The sequence below is a fragment of the Penicillium hispanicum genome (assembly GCF_028827665.1).
Source record: "Penicillium hispanicum strain IBT 35686 chromosome Unknown utg000001l_segment0_segment0, whole genome shotgun sequence".
Lineage (NCBI taxonomy): Eukaryota > Fungi > Ascomycota > Eurotiomycetes > Eurotiales > Aspergillaceae > Penicillium > Penicillium hispanicum.
The window spans coordinates 1,272,898-1,290,569 of record NW_026623193.1 but is presented as its reverse complement, the minus strand read 5'-3'; the positions used below and the strand labels follow the sequence as shown (position 1 = coordinate 1,290,569).

The 17,672-nt window shown below is 54.6% G+C and overlaps 8 protein-coding genes across 8 annotated transcripts; 3 read left to right on the top strand and 5 right to left on the bottom strand.

Annotated features, from left to right (window-relative positions):
* Positions 1–320: 320 nt before the first annotated feature.
* aspE (septin) lies at positions 321–2,062 on the bottom strand (the record flags this gene model as incomplete). Its single annotated transcript, XM_056939717.1, has 2 exons — positions 321–1,506; positions 1,566–2,062. The coding sequence occupies 2 exons, from the start codon at positions 2,060–2,062 to the stop codon at positions 321–323; spliced, it is 1,683 nt and encodes a 560-aa protein (XP_056803997.1).
* A 1,899-nt stretch (positions 2,063–3,961) lies between these two features.
* Positions 3,962–4,408, top strand: N7459_000531 (uncharacterized protein; the record flags this gene model as incomplete). The annotated part of the gene is made up of 1 exon (XM_056939716.1): positions 3,962–4,408. One exon carries the CDS (start codon positions 3,962–3,964, stop codon positions 4,406–4,408), a length of 447 nt encoding a protein of 148 aa, XP_056803996.1.
* Positions 4,409–4,775: 367 nt separating this feature from the next.
* Positions 4,776–6,042, bottom strand: N7459_000530 (uncharacterized protein; the record flags this gene model as incomplete). Its single annotated transcript, XM_056939715.1, has 5 exons — positions 4,776–5,136; positions 5,201–5,362; positions 5,423–5,479; positions 5,531–5,861; positions 5,919–6,042. 5 exons carry the CDS (start codon positions 6,040–6,042, stop codon positions 4,776–4,778), a joined length of 1,035 nt encoding a protein of 344 aa, XP_056803995.1.
* Positions 6,043–7,117: 1,075 nt separating this feature from the next.
* On the bottom strand, positions 7,118–7,910 carry N7459_000529 (DOPA 4,5-dioxygenase family protein; the record flags this gene model as incomplete). Its single annotated transcript, XM_056939714.1, has 4 exons — positions 7,118–7,428; positions 7,502–7,559; positions 7,625–7,757; positions 7,840–7,910. The coding sequence occupies 4 exons, from the start codon at positions 7,908–7,910 to the stop codon at positions 7,118–7,120; spliced, it is 573 nt and encodes a 190-aa protein (XP_056803994.1).
* A 550-nt stretch (positions 7,911–8,460) lies between these two features.
* On the bottom strand, positions 8,461–9,798 carry N7459_000528 (uncharacterized protein; the record flags this gene model as incomplete). Its single annotated transcript, XM_056939713.1, has 2 exons — positions 8,461–9,628; positions 9,701–9,798. The coding sequence occupies 2 exons, from the start codon at positions 9,796–9,798 to the stop codon at positions 8,461–8,463; spliced, it is 1,266 nt and encodes a 421-aa protein (XP_056803993.1).
* Positions 9,799–10,149: 351 nt separating this feature from the next.
* N7459_000527 (uncharacterized protein) lies at positions 10,150–11,158 on the top strand (the record flags this gene model as incomplete). The annotated part of the gene is made up of 3 exons (XM_056939712.1): positions 10,150–10,368; positions 10,443–10,662; positions 10,728–11,158. The coding sequence occupies 3 exons, from the start codon at positions 10,150–10,152 to the stop codon at positions 11,156–11,158; spliced, it is 870 nt and encodes a 289-aa protein (XP_056803992.1).
* A 338-nt stretch (positions 11,159–11,496) lies between these two features.
* Positions 11,497–12,363, bottom strand: N7459_000526 (40S ribosomal protein uS4; the record flags this gene model as incomplete). Its single annotated transcript, XM_056939711.1, has 5 exons — positions 11,497–11,677; positions 11,741–11,974; positions 12,063–12,161; positions 12,240–12,296; positions 12,350–12,363. 5 exons carry the CDS (start codon positions 12,361–12,363, stop codon positions 11,497–11,499), a joined length of 585 nt encoding a protein of 194 aa, XP_056803991.1.
* Positions 12,364–12,605: 242 nt separating this feature from the next.
* On the top strand, positions 12,606–13,421 carry N7459_000525 (60S ribosomal protein eL21; the record flags this gene model as incomplete). Its single annotated transcript, XM_056939710.1, has 4 exons — positions 12,606–12,641; positions 12,768–12,835; positions 12,905–12,952; positions 13,091–13,421. 4 exons carry the CDS (start codon positions 12,606–12,608, stop codon positions 13,419–13,421), a joined length of 483 nt encoding a protein of 160 aa, XP_056803990.1.
* Positions 13,422–17,672: the final 4,251 nt, after the last annotated feature.

Below are 17,672 nucleotides of genomic sequence, written 5' to 3'. Positions count from 1 at the left end.
TCGGATTGCCAATCTGACGGTCATGAACCATTCCACAGTACAGCAGACATTCTAGAACAGGCTACGGGCGCAAGTCCAACACGAGGAAGATAGAATTACCACAATCAACAACCACATAGGCGGCTTGAGTACAGGGCAAAGGACACTCGGCAGTGACACATTTTGAGAAGCAAAATACATAAGCCGAAGCAAAAGGAAGGACACGAAGAGAAGAAACGGTCCGCGGTCGACAGGCTCGAACCGGGCGAGAAGATCGGGGGTATGTGCGGAACAGCAAGCTATGCGAACAGGAGAGGGAAAAGCAAGTCAGATGGACGGGTTTACCGTGTGCGACGCCCACCGTAACCGGGCGCCATGCGGCCACCGTAGGACTTGGTCGGCTTGGATGGCGTCGGCGCCGGGTGCCCGTTGCGGTTGAGACGGTTGGTTCTCCAGCGCTCATACCAGATGACACGGCTGGCTTCGCGCAGCTCCGACCGCCATTCGGTGAACACCGAGTCCTTCAGGCGCACAAAGTCACAGTGCTCTGCGTTGTACGGGTCAGCGAAACCCCAGGGGAATCGTCGTCCGACCGGCTCTTCTCCCGAGGCGAGAGAGTGCGGATCCGGGGAAAGAATGGAGAACGGCACGTGCGGATTGGCAATGCCCAGTGATTTGTTGGACTTGTGGCTGCCAGTGCTGCGCTGCGAAGGCGAGCGAGAAGCTACCTGCTCCTCAGGCTTGGATGCGATCTCGGAGTCCTTGGGATCGTCGGCTTCTTCGGCAGCTTCGGTGGGCGCGGTGGTTTCGGTCTCGGCGGGCTCCGTTTCTTCTTGTTCAGATTCCTCCTCGTCGGCGCTCTCGGACACGGTGGACTCCTCGTCCTCCTGGTCCTCCAAAGTCAAGATCTCTAGCGGGTCGATATTGGCCTTCTTCAAGCTACTCCAGACAGCCTTGCGCAAATATCCCATATGGGCGGACGTAATGGTGTCCGCCTTGCTGATGACCGGGACAACGGTGGTCTTGCCCAACATGGTGCGCAGCACGTGGAGATCCAGATTCTGGTCAAGGACTCCCAACACGGGGGTGTCAGAGGGCTTAGGAGTACCATTGGCGAAACGCTCGGCGGCAGCAATGTTCTCGTCGAGGCGCACAGGGTCCAGAAGCAAAAAGGTGCAGTGGATGTGGGTGTCGCGAGCACCAGGGGAACGGACAACCTTCATCTCCTCGGCCAGGGTCTCCTCAAACTTGCTCTCCAGGAAGCCGGTCACGCCGCGCATCTGCAGGTCCACAATGTTGCGCTCGAGGCCGTTGGAATCCCACAGGGTCAGACCAACGCGCTCTCCGTCAATCTCGGTCTCAAGGTACTGCGACGTAAATCCTTCGTAGGCGGAGGTCTGGCGTTCCAGTTCCTCCAGCTCTTCGGGAGTACGTGTCGGGTGCTTGTGTGGCGGCATAGTCAAGGACTTGCGGAGAAAGTTCAGGAAGGATGTCTTGCCCGAGTTGCGAGCCCCAACCACCAGCACACTGTTTCTCAGTGTCAATTCCTGCTGCACATCTCGAATAGGGAGCATCGCATCACTTACTTGTATGGCGTCGGGTCCTTACGGCGGCGAACACGACGGGGGCTGTTGACGGTGCTCACAGCGCTGCTGGCATAGCTGTAGCGGCCCCGATGGGTCATGCTCTCTGTACGAGCATACGGATCAATAGTTTCGGTCACGGGCGAGGCCAGCGACGAGGACGCCGCGAGGCCCGAGTGCGGACGGGGCAGAGCAGGCTCTACGCCTAGGGTATCGCGCTCCTCACCCCCAAAAGTTTCCAGTTGCGGGGTGGGTGAGAGGTCCGGGAGGCGCGGGGCGTGTTTGGGCGCGTAAGATTCACGCTGGCGACGAAGTTCTTCTTCCATGGCTTGGGTTTTGGTCATCTTCTTGCGAGAGCCAGATGATTTGCGTTCGCCCAGAGGTTCGGTGGATTTGGAACGACGGAGGAAGCCCAGTGAGGTGCGACGCTGGTTGAGAGATTGGCCGTTCTCCGATGGCAGCGCATCGGAAGGCGCGCGCAAAGAGGGGGTGGTTGCCATGGCGGGGGGTCGTGGCTTCCTTTTACAAACCGGACTGCTTTGTCTGCCTGTGGCTGCAATCGCTATCCGATCTTCACTTATCCAAATATTTATACCTCAGCTGTGTCTCGTTCTCCTATTAGCAATGCGATATGGTACGATCGTGGCATGTTTCCAAGCCTCCCGATCTTCAAGATGAGAGCTCTGTCCCTCATCGGGGCTTCGCAGCTGGGATGGTCTCGCCACTTACACAACCACTGTATACGGGGATACAATCAATGCGCACCGCTATACGACTCAATCGCTCAAGGCGCAAGTTCCAACGAGAGTCGGCACCGTGCAAAATATACCAAATGGGCCTCGGTCGTCCGAAACTAGAAAATGCCGCAAGAGATCAATCTGTCGGCATCGGCTTCGCACGGAGAATTTGGCGGGTTGGCGCTTGCAGACTAAACGAAGGCTTGGTTCTGCAACAGCGAGAGAAAACGAGAGGACGAAATGAAAGCGAGAGTTGGGGGGTAGTTTAAAGGCGACAAAGCTCCCAGCCAGTGCGAGTTGTCGGCGCTCCGCTGCACGTCGCTACTGGAGGACGGAGACAGGGGAAAAGTCGAGAGAGAGAGGGGGAGGACAGAATCGAAATCGGGGGGAAACCCTCAATTTTTTTGGACTTTTTGCGGGGCTTTTTTTCGGGGAGTGAAATTGAGAAACGGCCTGCTCACAGCGTCCGACTACCGCGGCGCATGGAGAGAAATAAAAACGAAAGGAAAAGGAGCGCAACGGTGGTGGAGTGGCGGAGGGAAAGAGAAAAGGCGAGATGCGCAATGCGGAGGAGTGGGTGTCTTATTACGGCGGTCGACTACTCGGGGCTCGCGGGTCCCAATTCGCCCTGTCTAGATGGGGTCTGGGTCTTTTGGGTCTTTTTTGCTTGGAGCTTGCTGGAACAGTGGGATTGGACATGGCCACGCATCTACGGAGAGCCTATGCGCTATCGAGCGCCTGTGACTTGAGGTGACTGGGCGAGCGAGGTGCCTCGCGCAGTGGCACAAGCCGGGACAACAGCTGTCTGTACGAGGGTTTTCCCGCGAGGATTCAGGGGTAAAACGAGCGAGCCCAGAGCGCAAAAAGGCTCCCCCCACTTGGAGCTCGAGTCTTGTCCGCTGTGTGGATGGCTGGGATGCGGTTTGTTCCACGCCGGCGGACCGCTAGGGCCAGACGGGAAGTGCTGGTGTCGATGAATCCGCGCCCAGCTGAAAGCGCGCACAGAGAGACCACTGGACGAGGGAGAGTTCGGGATGTATCAAGTCGGTGACGCGCACCACTCGTCCGTCATTGAGGAGGGACAGTATATGATGCAGTGCCGCATCATGCATTCTGATATCGATCCGACACGATCGGGAATCCACGAGTTGCCCCTGAAGGGATCTGGAACGTGCACAAGGGGCCGTTTTCCCCACCGGGTGTCGCGCCGATCGGCGTTGCGAGCTTCTCAAGCCAGCGGATTGGAGTCGTTCGCGATGCCCTGTTCTAGCGCTGCGGCCGGAGTTTTGGCTGGGTCGAATCCAGCTCCGCCGGAGGCCCCGTGGTTGATTGTCAAGGGGTTCACCGGAATCGGGCCCAGTGGGAATACACCAGTGAGTGAGTTGCGGTGCCAGAAATTACGCCACGATAAGCCCGATAAGGAATGCATCATCTGGAGTCGTTAGACTTGACCACGAGCTTCACCACGTGTCTGGTGCACGAGACACATCCGTGCATAGTAATATATAGTGATCAATAGTATATGGCGGTATGCTCAATTGCACTACTGAACTACTGAATCCCATGCAATAACCTTGTCTCGCCGCCGATTCCACTAGAACCTCTCCGGCATGGTGAATCGCAGAGCTTATTATGACCAGGAAGCCCCCAATAACGGCCATCATGCATGACATCCCAGGCCCTAGAGCTGCAATTCAGATCCCTCCAACTGAAAATTCAACCCAGCCCTGCCCTCAATATCAGATCGCGTCAACCACGCCACGACATCCCAGCAAGCCCAACGTGGGGCGGCGCACTCACCCGCGGAACCGTCGCGTCTGGGACGCATCCCCGGGAACGCGTCTATTGAGCGCGGCAACCATGGATCGCGCCCGAGTGGGTGCGAAGGACCTGCAAGAAGGTGTTCATGTAATCGGCAAACAACACCCTACCCTGTGCACCTCGTTCTCCAACTTTCCCGCGAACACCCGCTCGTTGCTCGATGTTGCGAAACTGGTGCACGTTCCAGCGACTCGGAGTGGAGCCGACAGACTGTGGGTCCTCTGGTGTGCAGGAACAACTCTACGGAAGGTCTCTAGAAACTGGACCTGGGAAATTGGCAAGGGCTAGTCTTGGTCCTCGGTATGCCGCTAGTTTTCGGTCCGCCGCCTTCACTATAGGTCGCTCGGGTAAGCAGCTTGAAACAAGGCTAGATCCGTCCTGGAAAACTCTGGTGCTGGAAAATTTCGATCTCTTGCCTCCGGTCTAGCCGTGTTGGGCTTAAGACTTGCGTAGTTCTTGGAGAGGGGCAAATATAGCAACGGATATTCTCATAACTCATGGTTGACTATACAGCCGGGTTCTCCCATCATATATCAAACATCATAAAGCAAGTACCTCGGCGCTTCATCCAGTCCAACCTATTGTGTGATGATAGACACATCCAGACAATAGACAATACCAGACGCGCATTAGGATTGCACAGCAATCATCCCACTCACGAAGAAGTGGCATTCTGCTTCGTGCCCGCAAAAATGCGGAATGGGAGCACGACGCACGGCGTCGACGGGCACACCTCCTTGCGATTCAATTTCTTAAACTTGGGCCCGTTCGGACCAGCAACGTATTTGGCCTCGCCGAAGATGGATGGCTCATTGGATGGCTTATCGTCACCCCACTGGCCGTTGAAGTTCAGCCATGAGACGGGGGCGCCGTCGGTGGCTGAGAAGGTCGTGGTCGATGGGTCATAAGTGTACGTGTAGGCGTTCAGGGTAGGGTCCCACAACACGCCGCGGTCGGTGTAATCCAGAAGGAATCCGGTAGGCAGGTTGACGCCGGGAATAGTGTGGTCATGTTGTCTGTGAGTACTGTCAGTACACATGCTGCTGGCGTGAGGACAACGGTGGTAAAGGAAGGTCATACCCGGCAACAGCGTAGTTGGCATGGGTCCCGTTGCCCGAGTAGGAATAGGGTCGCTTGCCCTTCTTTTCGACGGCGTTGTAAGTAAACGCCTGGCCGCTGGCGTGCTGGCTAAACCACATGGCCTGGGGGGTGCCGTTCGAGAAGCGGATCATGTTGTGTTCCCTGCATGAGGTTAGACACGACGGCCTGTGGAGGATTCGACCTGTGTCAGATTCAACCTACCAATCGCCAACGTGGTCCCCAAACTCCATTCCCAGCACAATGTCGCCCTTGTTGTATCTATACAGGTGGGTCAGAATAGCCCTGTCGCGGCATTGCCTGGCCACTCACGCATAGAAGTAAAAGTAGAACGCATCGACCTCGCCTCCGTCATGATCAACCACAATGATTGCACACCCAGTGCCATTACCCGTGCGTCCTGAACTGTCCGGTTTAATACCGCGGAACCAAGCTGGCTCTGGTGTGGCGGAAATGCCTTGGTGGGAGGTCAGATATACGCTGGTGTTCCCAAGGCTATTCAGCTGGTCGAGATTATTGAGGGTGAGTGAAGACGGAGCTCCTTTCACGGCGGCCCCTTTTACCTCGGGGGTGGTGTTATCGAGCTGTGCTTGTAGGTCGCTGGGTAGATATGGGTCCTGGCTGTGCAACCAAACCAAGGGGGCTTCCAAAGTCAGTATACTCAACCAGTACCAAGTGGTCCTGATAATGTCTGACTTACCATATTCAAGGACATATTGCGGGACAGTGGATGTAGCCCTAATTCTCGAGGACGCGACAACAGGGGCGATGAGAGGGAGAGCTGCCAACGGGGCCAGCGCCGCCAAGCGCGATATCAGATGCATGGTACGGTAAGGCTGAAATGTATCTATAGCAAACGGGTGGGAGCTGCCAGTAGTTTCCTTTCAAAGTTGGTCACGGAGCTCTATCCAGAAAACGAAGCTCCCGCTTCTCTACCTGGGTATCTAGTAAACTGTCATCAGCATGGTTCCATAAATCACGACGCGCCAACGAGACCTTGGGACTATTCACCAGGGAAGACCGACCTCGCAAAGAGCGACAATAGGGTGAAAGTGATGAATGTCGTCAGGCGTGCACGTACGATTCTCTCGGGCAGCTGTCGTCCCTTTAAAGTCGCAGTGCCTCCCCCTCCTTGTTGATATGCAATCACACCATCCCCCTCCTCCAGCCGGCCATCCGACTACATCGCGGCGAGCCCGAGCAGGATCCTCGATAGCACCGGCGTGACCGAGTGTGCAGAAGCGGGGATCTCATCGAATCGGCCGGGCATACAGGTTGGCTTGGGGGCGGTTGCCCTGACGGAAGGACCCTGGAATGTTACATGCAGCATCTGCGAGCAGCAGAGATCGACGGGCCCAGGAACCAGGCGGACATGTCGCGGCTTCTGATTCGGTACTGCAGCCCGATGATCGGTGGCATAAGCTCCCCTCGATCATCATCGCTCTTCGACCGGTGACTCCGCAGATTCGCAACTGACTCGGTCATCTACGGTCGCAGTCATCGCGCGGTCCACGCGTTTAAAGGGCGTCGTATCCAGAGGTTTCACGACCATGATCATCCTGCGAATTAATCATTCTTTTTCGCATTCTGTCATTTGGCAACTCCTCGAGATGCGATCTGCTGTCCTGGTCCGTGGGGAGCATGAAGCTCAAATCCTGCAGTACAACCGCGGCTGACCTCGGCCAATGAAAGGTGACAGTGGTATCAGCCACTGCGACCGGCGAATCCCACGATCTACAAGCCTTCGGAGTACACTCGGAGTCCTGAATGAGGGGAGACCGGGTGGTGAGTATATCGCCCTAGTCATGCATTTCTTCAAGTACGTTGTCTGCTCGGTGCAGGATGCAATTACCGATCATCGTATCGTCCTTAGCTTCCTGACTCGGGGTCTGCACGATCCTACAGTCTCCCCTGTTTCGCTTGCTCCGCCTCTTCCTCTCTCCTCTTCTCCTCCTCCTTCATCAACTTGAAAATCCTCAGGTCCAACGGAATCCGGTCTCCTAGCCACACCGCTCGCTGTGTGTGGTTGCGCTCCTCCTCCGTCTCGAGTGTGTTAGGGTGGAGCAGAGCACTCAGTGGGCCTCGGTTGATCACCAACCAAGGAATAAAGGCACCAAACTGCGCCGGCGTGAACACGTTCACCTCAAACATGGCGACTGGGTGCGGCCCGATCGGCCGGTCGAAGAACCTGTAAATGCGCAGCTCCGGGACTGCAATAGTGCGAGTCAGGATCTGAAGTGGAAAGACAGACGGGTGAATGACCCAGGACGATGGCTTGCTTACACTCTCGTCGGATCCGCTCCCAGAGCGCTTTGGCATATGCGACTTGGTCTGGGTTGGTCTTTATACGGTGGGCGTCAGTTCTGGCTTCATGCCGCGTGTGCTCGTTCGTTTATAATTCCGCACCTGGAAGTGATAGATGTGGACATCGAATCCCCCACGTCGGTCTTTGGCGAGAGGATCGGGGAATTCTTCGTATGCTTTGCTCAGGACGCCGTGCTGCGGATTCTTCAGCGACTTGCCGTCATCGTTGCGTTCGCTGTGGCAATAGTCAGTACCCAGGCAGGCGATATTACTGCTGCACACCGCGATTAGCGTGCACGATGGAATCTATCACTCACTCGGACAACGGTTCGAGGTTCTCATACCCCTCCAGCGGAGAGGGGTATGAAAAGGCGAATTGGTCGGTCATGCTGAATTACTGAAGATACCGATCCTTCAGTAAGAAATACGGTGGCACGGACGGCAACTATTCAGGTGCCTTGTGTGAACTCCTGGGCCTCGGCGGATATATATCTGGGGGATGCTGTGTCGAAGTGGCAGTGGCGACAATCTTATCGATCAGCGCGCCAGAACCAACTAAGCAAAAACCCCGCTGACAAACACTGATTTGACGGCGCGCAATAATATTGACTGATGTCGTCAAATTAGCCAGTCGTATCACCATCAAGGTGGGACATTTCCGCACTCTGACAAAGCCGCGGAATGATGTCTAGGTGGGTCTTCGTCTCGTCGTCAGTTGGATGCAATATCTGGTAGTTCTATAGTACACACCGAAGACTTTGGGTGGCTCCTCGGATGAAACTCAGAGGACAGAAATACTTTAAGGTTGATCCATCATAAATAATTGGTGTGATTGCCTATAGATAGTATGTATCATGCGAAATAATGACCATATGCAAGGCCCTTCCTGGTATCAATTGATAGACTCCAAACGCCACAATCGAAATAGATAGAAGACACTACCAGGGGGCTCGAATATTAGTATGGCCTTCGTCATCCATGATCTTTCCCCGATCCCACTCCCGGCCCTCGCCTTTCTTCGACCACCGTACGTCCTCGGGCCGGCCTTCGCCATCCACCCCAGAAGAAGCGGCATTATTTTTCCACCGGTCAATGGTGTTCTCGTTCATGCCAGCCGCACGAAGCCTCTCTTCTCCTTTTTGTCTCCAGCGAGTGCGGTCACGCAACGCTTCAAGAGCCATGTCCCAGTCGTCCTCCTGGGTCATAAGACCCGCAACAGGGCGACGAGATATCCTACCGATCCCGAGCGGTCCATCGTCGTCCGGCTGCACGTCAAGTGCAGGGTCATAATCTGCCGCAAAGTGGGCATCGATAGTGCTTGAGCTAGGCCTATAGGCACCTCGACCCCTCGACCGAAGGGGCGCTGTAGATTCGCCATATATTTGAGGAGGGAGAGGCCCCACAAGGTCTTCCAGAGGATCTGACTCATCGCCAGAGTCCCTGTGGAGGAGCGTCGTAGTCGAGGATGGTGATTTGCGCTCGCGATGCACGGTTACATCTCGAACCGAAGAACGATGGTTACTAGACCCTTCATGATAATCGTCGCGCCTAGACCCTCGGCCCCTCGATTCTCTATGAGTGCGGGACGATCGGTTTCCCGACGGAGATTCAGACCGGCGATGCCGTTCGCTGCGGTGGCGTCTTGAGCTGTGATCTCCCTGGGGCGAACGACTGCGAGACCTCGAGTATGATCTCTCGTGGGCCCGCTGGGCCTTCCGCGAAGATTCATGTCGATGCCTTTCGCGACGATCACTTTGTTCGTCTCGCACTCTGTAGTTATCATCGTCCCTCCTTCGATGTCGCCGTGACCGATCTTTCTCTGGTGTCGTAGAGCGACTGCGATGCCTTCTTCGATGAGAGCGATGTCGATCCTCGCGATCCTCCCCACGGCGCCTGTCCGAGTCTTTTGTGCTGGAGTGACGGTCCTGTCGTCGGGAAGAATGGGATATAGCCGTCAAATTAGGCGTAGACTGGTCCTTCAACTGACGCATTCGATCCCTGGCATCTCTCTCTTCTTTGCGCTTGAGTGCCGTATTGTGATTATCTGTCTCTTTGATCAGGTGGCGTAGGAACCGTGTGTTAGGCTTGGGAGCGTTGCCCACTGGCCTGTGGAAGAAGCAAATCAGCATGGGGCTCTGGCAACAAGAGCCCAGAGTTCTGAAATACGGAGGAACCCACCTTCGAGGTATGTATGCTCCAAGTCCCTGGGTTGAGTAGTTTTGTGAGCTCTCCCGCGCCTCTTGGGCCATAACCTGAGCGACATAATCGTCATCCATGATGTCGTCGAGCCACAGGTTAGCGGGGCTGACAGTGAATTGACCGTATGGGATGGAGTGGGACTGGAGGAAAGAGTCGACAGTCAGAACAACGAGGCATTAATACGCCATTGCGAGAATGGACAAGCCTCGCTTCCTTTCCTTTCAAGGTCGCATAACGCAAGGCGAACGCGGAGGCAGCTGCGCCTTCCAAAATTGCGGCCGCTGACCGCCCTGCTATCGGTTATCGCGGGCGTTGTTTACTTTTAGCGATGCGGCGGGCGCAAACCAAGTCAACTTGCTCTTTCGATCCAATCGCACCCTAACGCTGAGTCTCTGCTCGAGGGTTCTTGCATAGATAACACCCTGAAAATGACATCTCACGCCTCGGAAGCGCTTGCATCGCTTCAACGCATCCAAGAGGAGCAGGGTGATCTCAAGAAGCACCTCGCGATCATCCGTATCAGTGAGCCGATTTCTGATGTCGGTGATGCAAACTTCTCGCCTTCAAAACGGGCGTCGGATGTGTCGGTGTCCAATCTGAGTGATCCTACGCCAGCCAGTCTTGAGGCCGATCTTACACACTACAAGGTTCGCATCTAACAAGCCCACGTCCACTCAGCATATGTGCGCGAGAACTGACGACTTCGATCTCGACCGCATAGGAGCTATTCTCAAAGTTGCGATTTTCGTACCTTGAACAGGTTACCAAGGAAAAGTTTTTGCGGGCAATCGTCGGTGATCCACCCCTCGTGGTCGGACACAATGAAAATGTCGAATTGGAGACACAGCTGGCAGAGGTCAAGGCCGAGCTCAAGTCGCGGAAGGAAGAGGCGCGCCTCATGATTGAGGAGATGGAAAAAATGAGCCGCGACCTGGCAAACCGTGAGTCTTCACTTTGACTATTACTTGGGATGTGTCCGCAAATTGACCGGGCGTTCTTACGATAGGCTACAAGAACGTTGAGCTCCAGGAGGAGCAGCTTTCAACACTCCCCGAATCCATCGAGAACCTAGAGTCAACGATTGCCGGTCTCCGCGCTAAACAGGTCGCCAATATGGACTCTTCGGACCCACGCTCGTCGCACAATCTCCCGCTCCCCGCGACCATGGCGCTGCTATCTGAACGCGAGGCAGAATTGGCCTCGCTCAACCGCCAGATTGCTGCGGTGCAGAATGCTTTGCCACGCAAGACACGGGAGGCTGAAGCGATCGAGAGGGAATGTTCAGTGCTCGAGCGACGGAAGGCAGAGGCAATTACTCAGGCACGAGAAGCGCAACGGAAGAAACAGCAGGGAGAAAGTGATGGCCTGGAGGAGATGGGTCGGTGGTACAGAGGGGCTGAAGAGACTCTCAAAGAAATGGTGGGCGTGGAGGGATGAAGCCTCCAAAGTTGGGCTTCAACAATGATTGCATGACGAATGATTGAATCTGGGGAACGGGGAATGGCGTTTGGAATCTGCATTTTTGTACATACTAGGACCACGAACGAGTGGGTCGAATAATGGGAACCGACAGTCCAATACTGAGCTACGGTGATGACTGCACGGAGGATTCGAGTTCCGAAATGAAGCCATCTGGCTGGTTGTTTTTATTCATTTGATTTGCATGACCGTACAACATCATGTGCGCTATGCTGCAGTCATCATGGACTTCCCAGAGTGATTGATCTGCCCAAAGCGAAACCCGACCGGACTCCCGTCTTTTTTTAGGTACTAATTTACTCCTCATCCTCCTCGGCCTCCTCGCCGTCACCGCCACCGGCGGCAGCGGCGGCCTTCTTGCGGCGGCAACGGCCAGGGCGGCCACCACCGAAGGGCGAGGTCAGGGCGAAGTCAATGTGCTTCTGGGAGTCGAGGCGGACCATGAAGGAGGGCACGTTGACGATCTGCTTGCCGACACTGTAAAGAGACCGCTCGTCAGTATTGCGAGGTGGTATAGTCAGAGTCTTGAGTTTCGCATACCGGATGTGACGCTGCTTGATCAGGACACGGGCGTGGTGGATGGACTTGGCGAGGCCAAGCTTGTACACGCAGGTCTGGAGACGGCGCTCCAAGAAGTCCTCGACCTTAAGGGCCAGGACGTAATCGAGCTTCATGCGCGACTCATCGAGCACACCAATGCGCACCAGACGGCGAATCAGGGCGTTACCCTCGAACAGACGCTTAGGGTCCTTCTCATCGAGAGTGAGCAGCTCACTAGAAGAGGGTTAGCTTCGCGCTCTCGAATATCGCGGCCTCGTCGCCCCGAGACTATCAGGCCAGAAAAAATCGTTCCTCCACATACCGAGCAGCACGACGAATCTTCGAGAGAGTAAGCTGGACACGCCACACCTCGCGCTTGTTGCGGAGGCCGTACTCGCCGACAACCTTCAGTTCCGAGTCACTGGCAAAAGTGGTTAGGCACAGGAACACGCGACATAACCAGAAGCACGCTTCTGATTAGTGGCCGGAGAGTACTAACAGACGAGCCGACTCGAAAGGACGACGCGGGACCTTGTAGGTCTTGGAGTAGACACGGCTGCATGGTAATTAGCATGATGCGACAGTCGGTATTCAATTTGATGCACTCACGGAGCAGGGGCCATGGTTGCTGGGTGTCCTGGGTTGTCGGAAGTTGTCAAGGACTGGGAAGAAATGCAGAGAACGCGCGGAGTGCGCTTTCGGATTTTCGCTAGTAGACCCGCACTAGACCAATGTGGGTTAGGGTGTTGGGGCTAACCCTACACTGATTACTAACGACGCACTGATTCCACTCCGGCTCCCTTTCGACACCAGGCCAGCCCGTTGTCGACAATCTTCAACAAGCACCAACCACAACACCGCCGTCATGCCTCACTCGTACGGTCTGCGCGCTGGCACTCGGGTACGTTTGCGCTCTTTACCTTTCCCGACAATCTCGTCGATATACATGGATATATGCGGAACTTGCGGAGGGGGACTCTCAGAACAGTGGACAATGTGAACAGCGAGCTGACTCGATGGACGACAGTATGCCTTCAGCCGCAACTTCAAGGAACATGGCATGATCCGCCTGTCCACCTACATGAAGACCTACCGGTACGAACGAATCTCAACCGAACACCGAGACGAATATGCGAGAACAGGGATCTGACGCAAAATTTCTAGGGTTGGTGACATTGTCGACATCAAGGTTAACGGTGCCGTCCAGAAGGGGTCAGTACAATCCGAATGAAATCCTTTTTTCCCTTCGTTTCGCTCTGTCGGGCTTTCCTCCCATTATTCGTCAAGAAACCGACAGCGATTGGAGAGGTCTACGTGAATGGAACATGAATGACTGAGACGCTCGAACAGCATGCCTCACAAGGTCTACCACGGCAAGACTGGTGTCGTCTACAACGTCACCAAGTCCTCGGTCGGTGTCCTCCTCTACAAGCGCGTCGACAACCGCTACCTCGAGAAGCGCATCAGCGTCCGCATTGAGCACGTCCAGCACTCCCGCTCCCGTGAGGAGTTCATCAACCGTGTCAAGGAGAACGCCCTGAAGAAGCGCGAGGCCAAGGAGAAGGGCATCCACGTCCACCTGAAGCGCCAGCCCGTTGGTCCCCGTGAGGGTCACCTCGTCAGCGCCGCCGGCAACGCCCCCGAGACCGTTACCCCGATCCCCTACGACACCCACATCTAAGGGACTCGCACGGAAAAAAGATTCGGTTGGTGTGCGTGGTTGTTCGGTGTTCTTTTTATCGGGTATTCTCCGTTTTTCCCTCGAGGGGGAATGGACTTGGGCTGCATGAGACGACACGTGAAGGGTCTCCGATGCCCTGGCACCTCTCGCCTGTGCATAGATTCCCCTGAATGAAACAAAATCAAAAATTTTCCGAGTTCACCTCTAATTTTGCGCTTGCTCTACTTATAGCCAGTCATTTGCATCTGTATCTTACCTGCTCTCCGCAACGTACACATGTTGCGGCCGGATGGCAGGCCTAGCACTCCACTGGCGTTAAATGTCACCCAAGTACTGAAGCGTGGATAATCTGTAGACATTGACTCATGACAGAGAAACTTTCCATGCTATCTTCTAGGTTATGGTCTTAGGGCCGATCGCCTGAACGGATCACTTCAACGGTGGCGGGTCAACCTCCAAGTACTCCGGCATTCAGAACCTAGCCTACCAGTCTACTGGCCAAAAGCGGTAAATGCAGCAGTGATGGCACTTAATTGCCTAGGCAGGTAATTAACATCACTGTATTCGCGTCACGCTCTGCCATCTACTACTTTCGAAACTCGCAAATGAATCCCACGGTGTCCGGCCAAAATTGTTGGGACAAGCAGGTCTGCCTCCCCCAATAGTTCCAAGTCGAATCAGTTCGGTTGACGGTCGCCAGCTAATCAGACTGTCTCCACACACCCCCTGGCTCCTGGTGTCTGTGGCAACGCACGCGCAAAAGAAAAAGAAGGCCCAGACTCGCGATGGAATCTCAGGTCTCCAGACATAGCTGCACGTTGACCTCATCACGCTGCTCAAGCTTCGCGAACCTTTCTCTTTGGTGGTGGTATTGTAGCGCAAGTGTGACGGGCACCGCCACGCTGGGGATCCGCCTCGAGGACCACCTTGCATGGCGCCAAGCACGACGTAGTATCCTCTTATTCTCCCCTTCGGCACCTGCGCCACACATCCATTCCCGAGAGTCGTGTACACCAAACTAGGTAAGTGGGCGGCCAGGCAGGATCGGGCTCTGATCACCTAGGTGTGTCTTGGCAACGAGCCTGGCCCTGGCGAGGACGAAAGAGGGCGGTCGCAATTCCCGAGTCTTGACTTTTCTTTCTCTTTTTATTTTTCGTGTTTTCGTTTTTTTCGTTTTGATTTCTATTGTCTTCGAGTTGATTCTGGCCAGTCCTGCCCGGCACGGTATTGCCGTTCTGGCTCCTCTCCGGTATTGACTACGGAGCAAATATCGTTAGGGCTGGATCGGGACGCCACAAGGGGAACCAAGCCCGCCTGGTGTGAAGTCAATATTCCTTGCAGACGCGAGCTAGTGGACGATTCCCGAATGACACCAGCAACGGCTTGCCGCCTTGGGGAAGATAGCGGGTGATAAAGGTGGGATGGTGGATATTGATCTACGCCGCAGGAGCATCCACCATCCAGCGTCCCAGTGGACATATGCAAGATGCCAAGTCGTTCGGTGCTGGTACCTGAGTGGTATATACCATACAGAAAAGAGAAGAAGAAAGAAAATCCCTCACGGAACATAATCGGCACCGGCTTCCCTCCGTGTGGAGAGAAGATCGCCACTAGTGACTTTAGCGGAATGTTTTCTCCAGGATTTCGATAGGAGATCGGTGTCGATGACGCGGAGGTCCATATGAACGACTATGATTTTCTGATCGACTGCCGTTGCCCTTGAAACAATAAAGAAAGCAAAAAGAGCGATGGAGCATATACAGCCTGCTTCCTCTCGTGGATTGAAAACTTGGTGACTGCGTTGATGCTTCTGATCTGGGCTGGGGCGAGCTATGTTGACGTCCTGTGTCACCGTCTACGCCTATGACCTATGTGCTGGTTATCCTGTAGCCAGGCCTGGATGGTGGACCTCCCTGGCGCACTTCTTTCTTCTTTTCTGCTTTTCCTTTTTTCTTATTGTTTTTTTCAGTTATTGGAGTATTTTATTTTACCGCTGTGCCGATCCACCGGCGCCAAGCCCTACGATACCAAACGGTACACTTACGTCTCTCTCCGGGAAGAACAATGCTTTTCTTCCCTATGTGGCTCGGGTTGGGGGTGTAATGGTCCGATTCTAGAATGCAAAAAGAAGGGGAAAAAGCATCCTCGGCGAAAAAAAAGACATTGCACAGCCCCACTTGGACTGGCTGGCCAATTGGATCTTTTCACAGTCCGACATGCGCCACAGGTGGACCGATAACAGAGCGATAACAGATCGAGGTGATGCATCAACGCGGATCAGGTTCGCACACCCGCCCGCCTATTCCCCATTTTCCATTTCCCATTTCCCATTTCCACCCACTCCAACCTCTCACCCTCTTCAACCTTGCGCCCCACGCCATGATGTGATGAGCATGCCCGCTCGCCCTTGATGCCAACCGCACTGTCGTCACACAGAAAACGCCCTAAGAGGTAACGTCACCGGCGTTGCCCAACCTAACCATCACCCAGCGTATTTGTTACTCGATGCGAGGCTCCTAGAGAGACGCTGGAAAATAAGCACTTCGGTCCAAAACACGGGTCCACGGCCATGCAGCACCCGGCACTCGCGTCCGGGATCAGCGACCGGCTGTCCTGGTTGCCATTGCACAGGAGCCTGTCATTCCCTGAGACTGGCGCGCGTTCCTTGTTAGGCCGAAGATACATACTGGCTCTAGCGTGATGAACTGTTTGGAGCGGTGTATACTGAAGGAAAAAAATTTTCTTTCCTAGCGTTTCAGACCGTCTCACCCTTGGGATGTACTTGGGAAAAAGAAGTACATTCACCTGGCGGTGCCGAGGAAGAAGGGCGGGTTTATCGGACATGCAATCGGTACTGCTTCACCCCCACTCCCGTTTTGCCCTTGAACCAAGGTTTTTCTTTCTGAATCTCTCCCACCAGGGTGACCGGGCATTGGGAGCTTGCGTACCTAGGCAAAGCGGGTGATGTTGATGCCGATGCGGTGGTGATGGATGCGATGACGGCGACGGTGAGGGAGAGCAACCCTGGAGTAGTGACGTCGCGGGTGTCGTGCACCGCCACACGCAAACCCTGAGGCGCTGGGCATGAAGGCAGCAACCCCAATTTGGCCCGCTGATTCGCTCCGTTGGAGACAGCCGTTTTTCCTGGGTAACGGACCTTTTTTTTGCTTTTTCTTTTTTTTCCCGCAAGTGTAATTACGAAAAACCCCTTGGGAAGGTATTGTGACCGGAAGAAAAAAAAATGGAGTGCATAGACTGGGTTCCCGCGACCCGAAGCAGCGGCGCATATAAATGCGACAAGGGGAAGTCCCTGGAAGAAATGGGTCTGCATGCTCGGTCGTCAATTCATTTGTGTGTCCTTTGTTCTGCAATCACTTCAATTTGGAGACTCCAGTTTCGATGGTCTGGGTGAATCTAGCCATGTACCGGTACTCGTACTTGTACATTCCACACCATCACCGCTCTACCCTCCACCCTCTAGGTTCTCCCGACCTCACACCGCATGTTCATACTTGGCTGCACGGCGTATAGCAATGGTTCCTGAGATGCCAGACTTGCATTGCCGGTCGATCACGTCGAATTCGAGCTGCACACCATCAAGTGACGTCCGAAGGAAAGAATACCGGGGCCTCGAGTTTCCATCTGCTCACGATATACAATTTTACAAAGTACAGGGCCCCGGGGGGGCGATTGCGTCGACCCCTTCGTCGGAATCTCTATGTAGAACACCGTTCTCATTTTTTTTTTAATTTTTTATTTTTTTTCGTTACAGGACCAGAAAAAGGGTTTAATCTCTTTTTTACGATTATTTTATCCAACCCACGCAATTCGAACGCAGGCAGACGTGACCCTCCCACTCACCCCAACCTAGGTGGCTTCGCGGTGGGCTTCGGGAGATGTTGACTGGAGATACTCCCGCCGATCGAGGTCGATTGCTGGTCCCGATTTATTCAGACACCCTTTTCCGACCAGGTAAATTGCCTTGGTGAATACCCGGGTCCCAAGTTGATCGTGAACAGCCTCCCTCTGGAAACATAAATAGCTCTTCCCTCTCGCCGTTGTCGCTGGTTCAGAATCATCAAGCTTCACTCACATCCACCGTGACCATTTCACTGCCAACTCGGTAAGGATCAGGATCGATTTGCTTTTTGCTCCCCATGGATCTACTACTTTGGAGCCATTTGCTAACTCCCCGTCGAGTCTAGTCCTTTGACTGCCTCTTACCCCATCCCACCCGCCTCTTCCAGCACC